Genomic DNA, 18,847 nt, shown 5'->3' on the forward strand with positions numbered 1-18,847 from the left:
CTGGTATTTGCTGTTGTAGCTGAGAACAATGTCTGCCTTGCCAAAATGGGTTATAGGTGCTTTACTTTTGATATTGGTATTGGTGTGTTGTGTAATGCCACAGTTACTGTAGGGTCATTATCTCCAGTAGATTCTTGGCTCAATTTCTAGAACAGAAGATGAGTTGACTTGGAGGAAGGAAATGGACAGTGCCAGAGGGCACCGGTTCCCCTCTTAGATACACACTATCGATGTACCCTTACTGTGACTGACTTAAGGCCATCATCTGAGGGTTATAGCTCATAGAAGGGAGGAGAATTTGTTTGAAGCCCAGCAGGTAATTAGCAGTATAACTAGTGCTATTCTGCCGGTACTCCTGGCTACTGGGATGACTTAAATTCAAGTGCAACTAAACTCAGCATGAACAAAAGGAAGAAGATAGGTTTGAGAACTTTTATTTTCAAGGGAGAACACTTTCCTTTGTCGAGTTGTAAGGATATAACTGTTCTACTTCATTGTTCTATGCTTACGTTTTTAAGAAGTGGAACACTGTAGCAAAACTGGGAGCCAGCAAGGTAAACGCTTCCTCTATCGCCCATGTTTCTCGATGGATTTTCTCATCCATTTTTTCAGGCGGAATACATGGGTATAAAATCCGTATTTGCCATCTCGGTCACAGCCTTCTCCCCATGAAACTATTCCCACTTGATACCAACGGTCGTCGTCTGGGTTCTAAAGCAAAGAAAAATGGGATTGGCACAAGGAACAGGAGACTTTCAGATCAAAGCCTTGTATGCGCCCCAGCCTGTTTAGTGATGGATACTGGCTTGGAATTCAGACTGGCATCTGCTTGATAACATAGCTTGTTAGAGTAATTTTGTCTCTACTCTTAAACCTCGAAGTGAGAATTGGCCACACTCCTACATTCTGCAGCTGATCTCTGTATACACTGAGGACCCAGTACAGAAACGGGGCTGGATGACTGCAGGATTCATCCTGGTTGCTCAGCCTGGGTATGAGATGGGTTTGCTTCAGCCACTCAGCACTCTCCATCTCTGCTGCCGTTTTTTTAGACTGTTACAAAAGTTCAGCATAGCACAAACCTAGCTCCATACGTTTTATGAGCTTGAACGTGTTGAACATACCTTCATTACAAAAGGTCCCCCACTGTCCCCTTCACAGGCATCTCCTCTCTTTGAGTCTTCAGGACTGTAACCTACATGCAAGAAGAAAGTCAGACATTTGGCTGCAGGGGGAGTGGCTGGTGTTGGCCCTCTTTTCTTTGAAGTATTTCTGCCTCAGTTTTCTGAGAGCAATGACATTGCTTACTGCTCCTGCCAACTACTGGACTTAAATTTAGAAAACCACTTTTTTATATTCTATGTAAACCAGCTAGCTGCTTCCGTCTTTGCAGCACTCCTGTATCCACTGTATTCTTCCATCCTCAGTGCTCTCGTTCCTGTTTTTTTTAATGAGAATGGCTGTTCGTGTCAGCTGCCACTGTGTTCAACAGCTGTAGCTTGAGCTACTGTGCCTTTTTCTTGTCTTAGAAACTCCCATGTGTGTAATACTCCATGTACCCTGTTCTTTCAATCCGTTTACTACAGAAACACATTGCCATCCTCACTGTCACTTTCCTGTCATTGTGCAGGCTCTGCTTCTTCTCTTCCCCAACTGACTGTCTTCCTACAGTCTCACTATGAAGAGGAAAGGGATTTCACTTTAATTCCTGATGCACTAGACAGTATCTGCATTTTCCTATCATCCGTGTCTCCCCTTTTCTGCTGCATGTCTGCATCTCAGCTATTTTTCAAAAATGTTGTCTAGAAAAAGAAACCTTAAGAACACTGTGTTGTCATGAAATTGGCTTCCATCCTAACTCAAGCAACCATATGTGGTGTTAGATACATACAGCACCAAATCAGTCAGAAATCACTGGGGAATTCCTGGTAGGAACTGATAAAGTCTGCGCAAATGAAGAATATAGCAGAAAGTATTAGAGTACATAAATCCGTAGTCTTTTTGTACCTTGTATTCTGTGTTCATTTCTGTTCTCTAACAAAAAGGATATAGTGGCAGAAGAGATTTAGGAAGGTACAGCAAGGATTATCAGAAGTACAGAATGCCTTCTATATTGAGAAGGATTAAATGAATACTTCGCTGCTTGAAAGAGAAATGACAGAGCTGTAAAGGGTCTATAAACTATGGAGAAGAAATATTTTTTTTTCTTATGAGTTTAGATGTGTACCTCTTCAAATTTATTATGAAATAGAACATGAGGAATTAGATTTTCCACACATGCCTAACTAATCTGCGGAGCCTGTTGCCACCAAAGTGCTCCAAAAGGTTGAGACATGCTAGTAGAGAAGAAGGGGTGGCTTGGCTACTGCATAGGATAACTGGTGTGCAGCCTTTAATTTAGGAAGTCACTGAACTGTTCCATATAACAATGAAAAAGACAATTTTATATGTGCTCAGCTCTCACACAGCTGTTGCTGCTGTCTAGCAGAGTGGTGCCATTAGGCTAGTTAGCCTGTGATAGCATGGTATCACAAACTTTACTCATAGCTTTAAGTTCTCCAGACTTCGTGTTTTCTGAGAGTGGAAAAAGTTCTTACTGTAGGGGAGTTACTCTCTACAGAGGGCATTGGCAAATTAGTCAGAAAGTAACCCTGCTGCGGGAGCCCCACCAGGAGCTCAGAGCCCTTGTCTTCCATGGCAAATTGTCCTGGTGTCTCCGGTGCTACTTACCTGCGCAGAACATGTTGTCAGTGACTTTAACTTTGGTGGATGCTTTGCAGGTATCTTGATCGACAATGGGCAAGTTGAGCTGTTGCAGAACTGTGGGCAGGGTGCTTGGGCTGGTGGCCCAGGTTTCTTTCAAGTTTCCCCAACCAGTTACCCGTCCTTTGTAACCCGCCAGCATCAGCCTGCGGAAGGAACCGTGGGTATAATGAAATGTATTTAGCAGCTTTCTCCTGGCTGGCACTCCTGCTGCAAATAAGGCATCTTTTTCTGTCTTTTTTTTGAAGGACCAAAGGAGGCTTTTGTAGCCAGTATTTTTAAGGGCTGTGGGCCAGTCTCCTCACCTCTGCACGACCTCTTTGGTAGGCAGGCAGACAGGATGGATGTAGTCACTGAAGATGATGGGTCTCTTCAAGTGCATGAGTGCAATGTCTCGGTCCATGTTCTCTTTCCAGTTGTACTTGGGATGGATGATGATTTTATCCAGCAGAGCAATCTTCTCTTTATTCTTTTCATACCTGAAACAGTCGTGAAGGAAAGAACTCACTGTACAGTAGCAACTGCTAGTCTTTTGGGGTTCGTGACACTCTCGGCTGCTTTGTACCCTCTGAGACAATACTGGCTTTACACTGGTGCACCCCTTTAGGCTCTCCCTGCTTCTGCCCTCCCTTTCACTTCAACCTGGAGCAAATGACCGCTCCAGTAGATCCCATTATTGAGAGGCATGTGCCAGTGGCTATGTAGGTTTCCTTGGAATGATAGCCCAGCCTCATTGTGTCTCATTACTCCCAAGAGGAAGGCTAGTTCACTCCCGCTTCATCCAGGCACTTACTTTGACCTTACGTGCTTGCCAATTCGCACCAAGATGTCATTTGTAGTTAAGTTCTTGTCCCAGGGGGGATAATAAAGACAGTGAGCTGCAGTCAAGATCCAGCTGTCACTGATGAGGCTGGCACCGCACAGCAGCTCTTGAGGACTCTTTTTGTAGAGCATCACTTGCCTGAGAGACAAGGAGAGAGGAAGACATAGCGGCACTGAAGGCAGGGCTGGCGGAATGTGTCTTGATGTCATGCAGAAAGAGCAGAATTTGCAGTGAGCAGGGAAGAATATTGCACCATACTAACAAAGACAGCTGCCCAAGTGGCTCTCTGCCAAAAGTCTTCCCTGGACATGTATATTCTATGTAGTAGACAATTTACCCTATTTCCTTCACCTGGAGAGGTTTCTCACCCTCTCTGCTCCAGCAAAGCTGTAAAGAGGGCGAGACAAAGACAACACCCCAGCACTCTTACTTTCCCAGAAGGTTGTGTACTTGGCTCGGGAGGAGAGTTTCTTTCCAGCTGTTTTAGGACTGCCTTGTCAACCACTTGGAGAAGCTTTGATGAAAAGCCATAATACCCACGTGCTGCCTGAGATGGGAGAGCCCTTTACTTTCCCCCTGCTTGAACCAAAAGGAAGGGATGCACAGTTCCCTCTGAAGGACAAGGCAAAAATAATGCTTACCAGGGGGAGCTGCCAACTTCTGCATCATCCCCATGGACAACTCTGCCGCCTCTGTAGGACTCCAGCAGCTCCTTCTCACTTTTGTCCTTTACATTTTTCTTCTCAAATAAAGGACGAGTGCCACAATCTGGAAAAACAGACAATCTGGCTTTGTTAGATTCACCGTGGAGAAGTGTCAGCAATCAGCATGCTAAACTGGAAGAGCCTAGGAAGGAAGTGCTTACTAGCTCCATGATTATAACTGGAGATTAACTTGTGACTTCTGAGGGTCCTTCAAGGAGTTTAAGTATCTCCCCCTGCTTTTGACAGCATGTGGCAAGCTCATGTTCCTTCGGAACAGTGAGTGCCCTGTGGGAAGAAGCTGCAGCCTTTCTACAAACTGTGGTGCTGTATCTAGAGTTTTTGCTCACCTGCTTCGCCCGCACCAAAAGTTTTGTCATCAAAGAAGGTTTTGAACTCTTGAGGAAGGGTAGTACGTCCTGTTATTCCCACCAACTGTTCATTCTCATCCTCTAGCGAGCTGTCTGAGAGAGACAAAGACAGACATGGTAAAAGGCCTAGCTGCAGTTTCCATAATTATCGTCAATGTAAATGTTCCTTTCTTCGCACAGTGGCTCTGATGAAGGAATGATGTTTTAAAATCACTGCTCTTTTTACTGCTCCTTGTCCACCACTGAATTTTCAGGGAGAGCAGAACACCTGGGAGACGTAACAGCTCTATACATCTGCAGCAGGTTTGTACACGTGATATTTGGACAAACACGATTTCCACACGCACGGTGCGCCTAGGTCCTCGTCTGTGCCTCCCAGGACAAGCACTTCGCCCTAGTCACACACACTGGTTTGGTTTGCCACTGCCTCACAGGTGTGCCTACCCCAACCAATGCAGGCTTCTCACCGCAGTAGTGCAGATTGCAATATTCAAAGTTGGGTGGCTCAGCTGTGACACACCAGACACCCTCGTCATCTCTGTCTGGATTCCGACAGTAATTCTCCAGCAGCTGCACCTCTGGGTCGATGTGTTTCCCGTGGAGCACCTCTTTGGCTGTCTCAGAGTTCCACGGCAGGCACGTAGCTCCAGACAGGGTCACTGAGAGGGTCCCGGTGTAAAGCATGCCTTTCTCTTGTTCACAGGGCTCCGCTGGCGCTGGTGGCGTGACCCGCGGAATAAATGGAACCGTCGTCCTGTCTTCACCTGGAAATACAGAGACCTGTGATTTCAGTCATAGCTTTGCACTCAGAAGTACTGTTAGCAAATAGCACCAGAGCCCCTTTACTACAGCCCGGAGTTCCATGGGGCATCCCGTTAGGTTTGGGAGCTCCCACCGTGCTCCCATGCATGTGGTGGCCCTCTACAGTACTGCAGTGTCAGAGGAGGTTCTTTCAACAGGAGGTAAGGTGGGGCTGGTGCTATTTGTCACACTTCTCTTTGCCACTACGATGTGAGGGACAACACTGGGGTTCCATTCTGGGGTATCTTTGAGAACCAGCTCAAGGGATGGGTATGTGCCCCAGGCATCGTCATGCTGCTGCATTAGAGCCTCCAATGCCTCTTTCTCAAATGAGTAACTGGGCCATATTGGGGGGGAGCCTTTTTCTGTGATCTGCTACTAAAATTGTGACTTTAACTCTTCCCAATGTTTCTATATCTAATGGTAAGAGAAAAAGTTTCCTGCCAGACTTTCTACGCTTTTTCTTGCAAGTGCCCTGATGGCTGCAAGCTTTAAGCAGCATTTCCTGAGTGAGTGGGTACCAGATAATCTGTTCTGTAGCTGTTGCTTGGCCTCAAGCTGCCTTCTCCTTGTGCACTGGGGGAACCCCCGTGTGCAGAGACCCTCTCTGATTATCCAGCCTAGGGCACAACAGCCGCTGAGCTGGTAGCATTCACCATAATTGGCGACGTCGCTTCTGTGTGAGTCTGACTCACGTCAACGTTATCGCAGAGGAACTGTGCACAAACTGAAGGCTTTTCCAGTCCTGCCGTATCCATGGACATGTGAGTGTAACAGTAAACTACTGTAGGTCACAAACTAACTAGTGAACAGAGATCGTACAGATGCCAGATCACCCTGAAGCAGAGCAGTATCTCTTTCTGGTTTGCCATATTGCAAGCCAGGTCAATGGTAATGATTTTTAAAACTTCACCCCATGGTCAAAACGGTTGCTGACCTCTCTGACTTTCGTAAGAGCCATTGCCTCTCGTCTCTGCTTTTGGAATAGAAACTTCTGCTGTGAGAAGATTTTCTGCTTTCTACCAGTTCTGAGACGGAGGCCAAGCCCCAGGGGAGACAGCTCTGTACTGTGGAGAAGTGGGGAGGTGTAAGTGTAGGGGGATGGTTCTCCATCCTGTCTAGTGCAATGTTGAGAGAAGGGTATCCTCTCTTTTCTTGAGATTGTGGGTATTAAACTGTACCCCTCCTTACAAGTGAGCGTTAAGGCAGGCAGTCAAGCACAAGCTGTAGCGGTTTTGCTCTAAAGGTGGGAATTCAGACCAAAAAAAACAGTATGACTTATTGCTGTCACAATTTAGAGGCAGCTGAGCCAGGATTGCGGGGTGCTCCTGACTGTCAAAACTGTAGTAGATTCCAGGGGACTGCTGATACCAGATTTAATTTAGAGCTAGATTATTGTAGTCTAGAGAAAACAGCGCATTGGAGGAATTTAGCCAAGGTAGATGTATGGGCAGCTCAATGACTTTTCCTCCTCAGCTCCTTTACCCTTAAGCCGCAGCCCCTCTACTCGGACTGACCTCTGTTCATGTGAGATCCCTCCCTCATAACCTTCTCCCCTTCTCTGACACTTTTAGTATCAGTCTCAGCGCAGTGTTCCCTGCCAGCGAAGGGCTTGCTGGGGCGTAGTGCTGAGGCATACCACACACTGGGATGGGACACTCCTCCCGTTCCACTGTTGGGTCTCGGGTGTAGCACCATGGGCCTTCTGAGTTGCCGCTTGGGTTCCTGCAGTAGTTCTCCATGAGGTTGGGGTAAATGGTGGCATTAAATCTATTAGAAAAAGCTGGTTAGGCTAGGAAGAAAGGAAGGAGACCCTGGCGATCCCTTTAGGGGTGTGTGGGAGATGAACTTACTTAGGTATATGTGGATATTTGCTTGTCCACACTTGACATTCAATCCCTGATTTGGTGTAGCTAATTGTCCCCCGATAGTTCTGGCCCAGCCCAAGAGAGCAGTTACCTGTCAAAATCCCAACATGGTGTAAGCCAGGGCCGGTGCAAATGGCTGTTGTGTTTTTCAAGGGCAGAGGTACCATCCCATTCACTTTTGCTTCCTGGATGAGCCTGCACAAGCACGGGGGGGGGGGGGGGGGGGGGGGGGGCAGCCTCTTCATGGGGTGGGAAGAGCAGGTAGCTTAAGTTCTCTCTGCCTCATCAAAGGGAGCTGGCCCTGAGGCTCTGTGCTTTGCTTTGGCCTGTAGGCACACGTCAGAATCCCTCCAAGAGCCTGGCCTTGGGGACACCTGACTGTCACAAGGAGAAATATACCTACCCCATGCTGTTTCAGGGGGGCAGTTACGCTGTTTGTGTAATGGTTACTGGGGAAATAAAGAAGAAGAAAGGAATTCCAAACTTCCTTCCTGCTATTTTGCTTTCTAATCAGATTAGAAACTTTAGACTATTTCTTTTTCCTTACAAACTTCGCAGGAAGCAAGTTCCTGGCACTCACTGTATCTGGGAGACTGAGGTCAACATGAATTTCTTACCTTCTAGACAAGCATTCAGAATTGTCCTGGACTTTCTCAGGCCCTGACATGCTAGCAAAATAAGAAGAAAGGAACACATTATATGAAAGGAATCCAAATAAACATCATAGTTTGAACTAGTTTATCATCTAGGGACAAAACACAGGTGCTTTGTTCTGGAAAGTGAGCTCTTGTAAGAGGGTGGGGAGCCACCTCTCCAGGATGAGACAGCGCATCTTAAGGGCCAACATAGCACCTACAGGCCTTGAAGCAACTTACCTTGGTATTTTGACCAGAATGCCTCCTGTAAAAACAAAAATTGTAAAAATTATGTATCTAAGAGTAGGGACACAGAACATCAGACCTTGCTTAGCTACTGCAGTTCAAACCAGTAGGAGAATGCTCCAGCACAACAAATGGAACAGACTAACCTAGCTCTGTTGACATCAATTACTACTGAGTCCAACAAAGCAAAAATGGTGATATAAACCCACATTCCCACTCCTCAGGCTCGGGAATCAAGAGAATACTGTTGTTTCTAAAAAGACCAAAGGTGCTTACAACCTTCATCAACCTGCAGAGGACACAGAGCCTGGGCTACAGTGCAGAATTTCAAGGAGCTGGACCTAGAACTTCTAAGGCCACAGGTCACAGGTAGGTATTGCTCAGTTCTTTAGATCTACATCTCTGCTGGCCAGTCTGGGGGTGATTGCTTTAGAAATACTTCACAGGGGTTGTATCTTGCTGGCTTAGAGTTCTGTTTATCTGTTCGCTCTTGTATTCTTGGGTGTGGAATTCAGCATGGATACTGGCCTTGAGGCTAGGAGCAAATCCCCAAAGGATGCAGAACAAATTTAGCAGTCAGTGAGTCTGGAAGCCAGAAGAAGGGATGGACTGTGCAAAATCTTTAGCTCAAAGGAGCCTGAGGCACCTGCACTCAGTGTTCAGTTGCTAAGTCAGCCCTTCTGTGAGTGCCTGGGACTGTGGCAGTTCAGATGTGTGTAGCAGCACTGTGCTGAATTAGTAGAAGATGCAACTCGGGACTGAGGGGGAGACTCTCTCTTTTTCATTTCATGCTTAAAATAGAGGGAGGGAAAAGAATCTGAGCTTTGAGCTGCGTTCCCTGGAGTGGCTCCAGGAGTGAAACTTCCTAAGAAAGCCTGAGCTCTCCCTGGGGCTCACACCCGTCAGCCTCATCTTTGGTTCACAGAATTGAATCTTAAAACCCCAGCCCCTGGCTGCCTGTGCGACCCAGCTGAGGGGAGGTTTCCTGGCAGCATCCGTACGTACCGTCTGAGCCGTGGATTCAAGGGCTTCAAAAGCTTCCTCGTAACTGCATGTCTCCTCCAGGCACTCTCGCTCCAGGTTTCCCTTAAGCATCTCTTCCAGGAATCCCTTGTTGGCACGTCGTGGGCGCTTGAGCACTGACAGTGCCTGCCCCTTTTCCAGAAAAACTGCTGGGTCAGAACACAGCCAGTCAAAGGGGTGCTTGCACGGGGAGGGCCCCTTCTTCTCCCCTTTCAGATTCCAAAAACCACACACAGCTGACGTGGTGGTCCCAGAGCCCAGCCTCCCCCCAGCACACCATACAGAGAGGAGAAACCCTGTCAAGTCTACACCTGATGATCAGAGCAGGTTCTATATAATTCATCCATCAGGGCTCATGTCATTTAGGCAACAGAAATGACAGGAATCCTCTGCTATCCTTGGCAAAGCTGCTCTGCTCATTTGCAGTTAGGTAGAGGCTTGTTTGCTTGGAACCTGCTACTGCTCCATGCCAGCCACTGTCTTTCTGTCTTGCCAACCTCGATCAATGTGCTAAGCACAGCTTGGTTCCTTCTTCATGTTCAGAGACCGTGATTTGAGACCTGTAGACAGGCCTGACCCCACACAGCTATGGGCCAGAGAGGACCTAACCTCATGTTAAGAAAAGACAGATGATGAATTAGAGGCTCTGATAAGAGGAAAGGAGCAGTGAGCAGGTGGTGCCATACTGCGTATGACCTAGAGTTTAGATAAGGGACAGCTGGGGAGGCAATGGAGAATTGCAGCCACCCGGGTCAGCTGAGGAACTCTAGCCCGAAAAGGCCCATAGTTGTGTTACACATGGTCCTGGACTGAGCCACATTCCCCTTCCCCACAATCTCCCTGGTGACCAACACTGGGTTGTTGTCACCAGCTGCTGGATGCTGCTGCATCCTCCCGTGTAGGAAAGCCCAAATGCTCGCCCCACTCTCAGCAGCCTTTCACTCCCAGCTTCAAGCTTCCAGAAGGTCCTCCCTGCCTTACCGAGAAAACCTGCCACTGACTTTACCCCTGGAAAAAAATAACCCCATCTTTCTTCCTCCTGTCACCCACTGGTACTGTCCTTCTCCCTGTGGCATTGAGTCTTACCTCCGGCATGGCTCAGTGTGAGGTGCAGAAGACTGGAAAAGAGCAGGCCCCTCAGTAGGCTGGTTTTGTTGTGCGCCATGCTGTACAGCCCTGGCTGCAGGGGAAATGCAAAGGGAGCAGAATAAGTGGAGTCACAGCCCCTCTGGGTTAATATTGAACCAGAATGAAGAAACAGGACTCCAGAGGTCGTGGTATGTCAGGGACAGTGGGACTGAGGCTCCTCTTATCCCGCCTCTCTTGGCATCTCTCCCTCCCTTCAGGGCATCTTCATTTTCTTACCTAACTGGTGGAAGCCAAGCAAGATGTCTCTGGATCCCCGTAGGACTAAAATTAGCGTCCCATTTCCTAACGGGGAAGAAGGTCAGAGCAGCAAGAGGACAAACTTGTCCCAGGGCACAGGGAGAACTCAGCCTGGCACGGAGAGGTCTCTGCCAGCTCACAGCCAGCCCAGACAGAGCAGCTCGCTCCGTCTCTCTCCGTGCCACTCCGCTCCCGTGCAGCTCCTGGCACCACCGCTGCCTCCCTACCATGCCAGCTGGCTGCCTGACGCTGCCCCTTCTCGGAGCCTGCACTCTAGTAGCCTCACACGCAGCAAGGCGTTGAGAGCTCCTTAGCTATTCCCAGTCCTTCTCCTCTTTTTAGCTGCAAGCCCCCCCCCCCGGCTCTTTCCCCCTGGAATCCAGTTGTCTTTTCTCCCACCAGTTATCAGCGAGCTAAGCCCCAGCTACTTTGGCACCAGAACACACAGTTTAAGTCTCCCCCCTTCTCCCTCGCCCATGCCAAGGAGATGAAGGGGTGCCGGTGACAGCCCTGGTGGAATTTAAATTTTCCTCCCACTTAGGTCAGCAGTGCCACTGGCAGTGCATACTTCCCACTGCATTATAATTCCCAGTGGAGTGGAGGAGGGTGAAACGGCAGGAAGTTTGGACTCCCCCCTTTTATTCCCACCCCAGTGGAACATAAGAAAGTACAGACAAAAGGAAGCAGAAGCTCTGACGAGCAAGAAGCTAGCACACCCAAAATCAGCCAGGAAAACTAGGGCTTCCATGAACGGGGTGGCAGGAATATTCTGGATGTCACGGCATCAGCTAATAAGTCAAGAATTGGGCTACCAGTGCTGGGAAAGCAAGATTCCTACAGCAAGCAGCAAACTGCCAGGGTGGGGGTAGCCTCAGGAACTGCCACATGGCACAGAAGTTTTTTTCTGCCAGTGGGGAGCATGTTTTGTGCTGTGCCTCTGTGCAGCAGATACATCTGTAATGTTTATCTCCATAGAAGGAGTGTAAATATTAGCATTAGGGTGGCTGAGGAATGGCTCTGTGGCCACTGGTGCAAAGAGCAGTTGCAGAGGTTCCCTCCCTCATCTAAGAGTGTCTCCTGTTCTCACCCACACACCTCCCTGGATTTTGGAGAGACACCTTTAGGAATGGTTGGGATGCCCGGGGTGGAGGAATGTGTGCGTGCAGGATTAGGCACAACCCTAGAACCTCCCCGGGTTATTTAGCAGGGGGGAAGCAGCGTCTAGGCCAAGCAGGCAGGCAGGGACAGGAGGGAGGTGTCAGGGCACAAACAGGTTTTGGAAAAGAGATGAAATCAAAGTCCCTGCCGTCCCACGCAGCAGCCACCACGGCTGGCCCTCAGTGTGGGAGGAGGCACAAACAGCCCCACTTTTGCTGAGCCTTGCTCAGCTGGCAGGGAGAAGAAGATAGCAGCAAGGACAATTTCTTTACTCTCTCTGTGATAATTTGGCTTTGGTCTTATGTTGCAGGTGGGACGAGGGACCTCAGGGCTGCTTTTGGGAGGTATAACTGAGCAAGCCCATATGGATGTGAATGCCGGGAAGAAACACCACTGCAGAAAGACTGCTGCCCACCCCCCAGCTGGAGCTGCTGCTGTGTTTTCTGGAGATGTAAGGCACCTGTGCAAGTGTTTATTATGGATCCCAGAAAGAAAGGCATTCAGAGTCTGTAAAGTATTGATTAAAACACCATTTGCTGGGGATTACATTAGCAGGCAAAATGGGATAGCGTTAGATAACCCAACAGCCCTTCAGATGCTGGGAATACCAAGCAGTAGAGCACCAGCCCCTGCCACACTGCATGTCTGTGCTGAAGTTCACCAGTGTCATGGTCTTCAGGGTTTTTACAGGATTTTCTCTGAAGTAAACAACTCTGTTATTTCTGCTGTCGATCAAAAGGATGTTCACATAAGAATATGCTGTTTCACTCTAAGACAAGGACAAGGACATGGTGGTGGCACCATCACCAGGGACCCAGCAGAAGCAACCTGTGGTATGTGCAGCACTGGCCTGCACCCTCCCATGTCAACTTGTTACGTGGATCACCACTATTTCCTTTCCAATAGTCTCAGTCACTTTTTTTTTTTTTTTATCATTCCTGCATCTCTCTGTCTCTTCTTTATAATAACCAGGCAACCTTTACACTGCAGCTTAAGTCAACATTGTTATATTTATGCATAATTTTTACCATCTTCGTTCCTTTAAAGGATACTTCTATGGTATCATGCTTTATATAGGGTTAACTTTAAGCAACACCAGAATACAGCAGTTAAGCTTGGTTATCAGACAGGTATGAATATCCTTTAATACTTACTTATGCCATCTTCCTTTAACGTTACTTCTGTTCTGGTTCCTACATTCATTCTGTTGCTTAAGCACAGGTTCAAGAAAACCTTACTGAACCCAACCATTCTGTCACTGTGTCTGGCCACTTCTTTTCCAGTTGCTGTTGTTCTTTCCCTCTGTGGAACAGGACAAACCCACCTACCAGGGCCATTACGTTGTTAACTGTAACTGATGAAACCTTTTATCTCAAGATTACTCAAGGTTACATCCATCACTTAAGTTTCAACTACTTCTTTACATCGGTTTTGCTCTATAATCGGAGATTTTCGCTACATCCTGGGATATTTTCCAGCCCTTTCTGGTATTTTACAACAATGTTAGTAATTAAAGATGCTGGGTCTTTCCATTATAGCCTTTTCCTGTACTTTAACGGGCTTCTCAGGCTCCTCTGTTTCTCCCATTCTTGTGGTTAGCCTCTGCACCAGGACAGCCTGCATCAGCTACCACCTCTCCAGGGGCTTTGACTTCCACCCCTGAAACATTTAACTCTTCCATCTGTTCGCTGTTCCTGTAAGCAACTTTTTATCATTTCATTTTCTTTCTGCCTTCACTCACCCCTGAGTGATGGATGCTATTTTCTTTCTTAGGGTAAGAGAGTTATGATTCATGCCTTGACCCTCCCTGTGTTACAACTTTCAACACATCTGGGAGTTTTGATCTCCCTCTATGAGTTTACTCTTCTTTTTAAGTGAAGAAAGCCTTTGGCAATTATTTATTTCCTATGCAACTATTTTTCCAGCTTCCAGGGAAAACAGTATAGAGGGTTTGGCCTTGGTCAATTTTCTTGGGCCTTCATCTACTCTAGGACAGATACGGTTTGCTGTTTCAATAGTTGGGGTATTTCTGAATATGTTCCTGAAGTGAGTTATACAGATTGATCGCCAATTGTAACACTTTGGATACCATCACAGAGGATGAATCACACAGGGCTTCCCCTGTCCCTGAGGACGGGGAGCTGCTGAGCGGGGAGGACTTCAGGACCCAGAGAACCATCCCTTTCCCTCGCAGCCTGCTGCTGCCTTTTCATTCCAACACCTCGTTCAGGATTAAGACAGTTTCCAAGTCGGCCAAGGGTTGAACCTTGGCTGTGGTGTGAGGTTTAAGTGTCACACTTAAGTTTACGTGCGTGCCCGATACCTGGTGAGGCCCTGCCAGCACGAAGGACCCCAGCCATGCGACAGACCTGGGCACGTGTCACCCTAGAGCGTTGCAGCAGCACCCCCAAGCCCTGGTGAAGCCCCGCCAGCATGGTGGAGCCCCACCAGCCAGGAGATCTGTGTGTTTGCTGCCTGAAGCTGTGGGGCAACAGGCGCACGAGATCTCCAGCCAGCCAGGTCATCCGTGTGTCTGCTGCCCTGAAGCGTAATGATTACCAGCATTATAATGCAGCAAACTGTGTGATTGTTGCCCATGCCAGCGTATGGGACCAGGCAGGCACCCATCCTCTCCCTCGCTCTCCTTCTTCCAGTGAGATGTTTCTTACCAGGATCCTGCCAACTACACCAAATGTAATGCACTGGTGCAAGTGTTTGTTATGGACCCCAGTAAGAAAGGCACTCAGAGCCCATAATGTATTGATTAACATACTGTTTACTGGACATAACACAAGAAAGGGTACAGCATTAGATAATCCTACACCCCCTCAGATGCTGCAAGCACACAGTTGTATAGCACTGGACAGATATCTAGTTGGGCCATGGCACGTTGCACAGGTCCCGTCCACGCTGAGGTTCACCAGCATCGTGGTCTTCAGGGCTTTTATAGGATTTCCTTAGGAGTAAACAACTTTATTCATCATTTTGCTGTCCAGCAAAAGCTAGTTCACGTAAGAACGTGCTGCTTCACCCCTAAATAAAAACAAAGACACGGCAGTGGCATCATCACCGGGTGCCCAGTGGGAGTCACCCCTGGGCTCCTCAGTCAGGATTAGCTGGCTCAGTTTATCCTGCAGCACAGCACAGTCCTGCCCCTACCTATTCAGATCAACTGTTTAGGTGAATAATATTTCTGTGAGGACCTCCTAATTCATAATTGCTCCTATTTTTTTTGCTCCTGTTATCTCACAATAAAGAAGGTAGTCGCAGGTCAGAAGATGAAGCAATAGGGGCCTGGATTCTCCCCTTCCCCCAGTTGCTCAGCTATTCTTTCCTGGTTCTGCTGTGACAGAGGGCACATGCTTCAAACACAGCACAGGAGCCCAGCTCCAGCGAGAACACTTTGCAGCTGTGTCAATATTTGAAAACTGCAAGAGTTAGGATAGGCACTAAAGGGAGAGCAGGAGGAAGCACGGCGGCTTCTAATACAAGCCCCCCTTATACACCTGTGCTCCCACTGGGCTGTCTCCAAGCCCTCAGGGCAAAGATTGAGCTCATCTGCCTCCTGGCTTTAAACAATCGCTAAAAATAAGGACACCCAAAGGTTTATTAGTTGATTTTACCTTCCATCCTCACTTCACATCGAAGTGTCATGGCTCTGACTCCAGCCCCTTGTCTGCAAACTGGTCATAAAAGTTTATGGAAAAAGTTGAATATAGAAACCGCCAAGAGCGGCTTTTCAAGTTGTCACATTACTGTGTTCGTAGCACCCCAAAAGGGAACTGTGCCACTGATGTTTTCCCGGTGACACTATACCCTCCTCTTGTGCAGTGGGCATAAAAAGGCCAGAGAATTTAAGCCCCTAAACAAAACTTTTTTGGGGAAATTCAGATGTTTGAGAAGTGCAAGAGAGCAAGAATAGCTAAAACGGGACATGAAAGCAAATGAAAGCAGTGTTTGTATAACATGTGAAAGGGGAATCTGGAGTAGGCAAGCCTGAAAGGCCTCTGTTAGGTCCCTTCCTATGAGGTCAAGTTCACGTCGCATTAGGAACTGTGCACTTCCTTCCTGAAACGGGACCAGTTTCCTTCAGCGTGCCTCGGTTGGCAAATGAGCCCTGAAAAAATGAAGCAGTCTCAATGCTGGGGTGTAGCTGGGGCGGTGCTGTCTTTTAGCTTTTTGGTGCAGGAGCAGGAAAGAAATGGAAGAGAGTCAGCAAGAAGGTGAGAAAAAGAGCAAGGGGAATAGATTAATGAACCCAACTTGAACGTGGAGGGGAAAGGCAAAGCCTTCTGAGCGTACTGAGATGAACTGTTGAGCCCTTACCTGGAAAGGTGAGGAGCCTCTCACCTGGGGACAGCGAAACTTGCACCATACAGTGCTGTTTGCACAGTGAGACACGAAGCTACCCTTTCACGTCCTCAGACCATCCAGTCACCGTAAGGCCAGGAAGGCAGCAGCAAGCAGAACGGGTGACAGTGGAGAAGGAACACTCAGCCCCAGCTCCAGGTCGGGACTTGGCTTCTGCTAATTGTGAAAAATGCTCTTCAAAAAACCCACAACAGAGATACCTCGTGAACGCCTGGGAAGCTGCTTCCCAGCAACGTCTGGCATCAGCATCACCTTCAAACGCTCAGAAGTGCTGCTGAGCTCCAAGAGTACGCCCAGGAAAGTGTCTGAATGGCAGCAATTAGAGAAAGAAAAACCTGTAAGGAAAGCGTTGTTCCAAGCTGCTGCTCTGAGGTTTTTTCCTGCCTTCCCCCACAGTGCACTGTCACCCTCTGAGAGCGTAACAGAGGCAGAGCAGAAGCACTGCTCATTAGGGCTCTGGGTGTTTTCTCTTAAGACATTATTCCCATCAACAGCCAGTGCCTTCCCTGCACCAGGCCCAGCACGTGGCATGTGTAGGCTCCAGCTCCAAGGAGCAGCTAAGGAACAGACCCATGTATGCACAGGCGGTTACCTCCAAGACTGCTAATTCCACCTGGGGCTGAGCCACGGGGCCTTGTTGCCACAGAGAGACAAGAGGGCTAGTTTTTTTTTTTTGTTGTTTTGTTTTTGTTTGTTTGTTTGTTTGTATTTTTTTTTTTTTACCCCACTTTAATAAGTACAGAAGATGATCAGCCAGGGCAGGCTGGGATAGTCAGGTCCCAGTCTCCACCTCCACCATTTCTGCCACTGCTCCGAAGCCCAGCCCCTCCTGGATGATGACCAGGTCACCCGGTGAGCCCTCATCCTGCACGATAACGCATCCGTCCTCATGCTCCGAGATGGTGATTTCAGTGATGTCCTTCGCCAAACGGCAAAGGCCCAGTGGGGCCCCCCGTGTGCCCCAGGATCCGGGCGGCTGCCTCGAGACTGGTAAGTAGCAACGCAGCGACCGCTGGCTGCGATCAGCAGCTCGGCGTCGTTTGCTGGCCCCGGCACCTCCGCTATGAGTAAGGTGGGCTCTGCCACAACCTCCTGGTGGCTCTTTCTCTGGGGTTTTTCCCTTTTTGCCTGGAGTCGGCCCACAGCAAGCGAGGCCACTCCAGTGGCGAGTTCCTCACCGTCCTTTTCCGACTCGCGGGTGAGCGCATGGCGCGCAAGGCTCTAGGGAAGGGCGTGCCCCCTGCCACAGAGCTCGCATTTGTAGGGTTTGCCAGCCCGGTGGGATTTCTGATGGTGCCACAGCTTCACGATCCAGGGTGTAGGACTTGCCGCACCGCTCGCAGCGGAGAGGACGCTCCCCCGTGTGCAGGCACACGTGGTTGCCCGAGGAGCCGGGTTTGGCCAGCTGGCATCCCCCGGGACCATCTCCTTGGCGCAAAGGCCTTGCCGCACCGCTGGCAGGAGAAGGGTCGCTGGCCGGCGTGCAGGACCCAGAGCTCCCGTGAGCCCCGTTCGGTGCGGTGAGCCCTGTCGCACTGGGTGCACTGGAAGGGCCGCACGCCCCGGTGGGCCAAGGCGTGGGCCTTGAAGCTCTCCTCTGAAATGACAGGTCTTGCCGCACCCCGGGCACAGGAAGGGTCTGCGGCCAGCGTGGACAAAGCTGTGCTTCTTGAGGTGGCAGAGCTGCAGGAAGGCTTTACCGCACTCCCCACAGCGGTACCTGCTCTTGGTCATCTCCTTCTGCGACCGAAGCTTTCAGTGAGGGGCTTGGGCTGCCAGAATGACCCTCCGCCACCTCCATGTGCTCCTCCCGCCCCTCAGGCCCTTCCAGTGGGCCCTTTCCCCCACGCTCTGGGGATGCCAGTCGGGAGTCTTTGGAAGCTTTGCTCTCTTTCTCACAAGTCTCTACGCTCTGTCCTTCAGGACAGCCGGGCTGCTGGGGTTCCTGCCCGGCTGTCCGGCCACCACGGCCCTCCTGGAGCTGGCCGGCCAGGGCACGCACCTCGCACAGCTCGCCAACCAACCGAGCACCGAGTCCAACCGCACTCGAGGACGACAACAGATCCGGGTCTCCTGGGCATGCCTTTTTATGCCCCATCTCCACTTTTTCTGCTGCAGATCCAGGATCCACACCCTTGCCCAGTTCTTCCTTGCACCCGGCCGAGACGGTCCCAAGGTGCCAGTTCTCGGTCCTCAGCGCCTCGGCTCACGTTTGGAAGCTGTGCTTTCCCCTTCTTGCAGCCTGTGGAACTGTTGGGCAGCCAGCTCGCCCACCTCGGCAGGGACATCAAGGACCACGGTTTCATCAGCCACCACCTTGGAGACATCGGCCCCCCCCCCGCACAAGCACAAAAGCGCCGCGGGTGGGTGTTGTGCTATGACACGATCGCAGCTGGATCAGAGGAGCGAGACCAGTGTGAGTGTTGGGGGCAGACACTGCGGTAATCCGGGGACTCCGGCGTGGGAACCGTTACTTTTATAACCTTTTTTTTTTTTTTTTTTATTTTGCTTTTAAATGGCGGCACCTACCTGCGAGGGGCTCCGCCGCCGGCCCGCCGGGAGAGGCCCCGTCCCCGCCTTGACGGCCCCAGCGGCAGCTCCGCGGTCCCGGTGCCGTTCCCGGTCCCGGTGCCGGTGCCGGTGCCGGGTCTCTCCACGCCGGCGGAACCGGGGCGGGGCGGCGCGGCGCTTCCGGCGGATG

General features: G+C 49.7%; 1 protein-coding gene across 2 annotated transcripts; it reads right to left on the minus strand.

The window, feature by feature from the left end:
• Positions 1-418: 418 nt before the first annotated feature.
• F2 (coagulation factor II, thrombin) lies at positions 419-18,753 on the minus strand. 2 transcript variants are annotated; one of them, XM_042791185.1, is made up of 15 exons: positions 18,676-18,753; positions 10,318-10,411; positions 9,214-9,377; positions 8,203-8,227; positions 7,945-7,995; positions 7,313-7,418; positions 7,099-7,229; positions 5,126-5,422; positions 4,638-4,751; positions 4,228-4,354; positions 3,557-3,724; positions 3,069-3,242; positions 2,731-2,909; positions 1,125-1,195; positions 419-711 (listed from the first exon to the last, which is right to left on the minus strand). In XM_042791185.1, exons 2-15 carry the CDS (start codon positions 10,394-10,396, stop codon positions 568-570), a joined length of 1,830 nt encoding a protein of 609 aa, XP_042647119.1. In that variant the 5' UTR covers positions 10,397-10,411; positions 18,676-18,753; the 3' UTR covers positions 419-567. The 2 variants fall into 2 exon arrangements, with proteins under 2 accessions (XP_042647119.1, XP_009971048.2); XM_009972746.3 differs by lacking the exon at positions 18,676-18,753 and adding an exon at positions 10,597-10,662.
• Positions 18,754-18,847: the final 94 nt, after the last annotated feature.

Source organism: Tyto alba, unplaced genomic scaffold (genome assembly GCF_018691265.1).
Source record: "Tyto alba isolate M040663 unplaced genomic scaffold, T.alba_DEE_v4.0 Super-Scaffold_18, whole genome shotgun sequence".
In the NCBI taxonomy this organism is placed as follows: domain Eukaryota; kingdom Metazoa; phylum Chordata; class Aves; order Strigiformes; family Tytonidae; genus Tyto; species Tyto alba.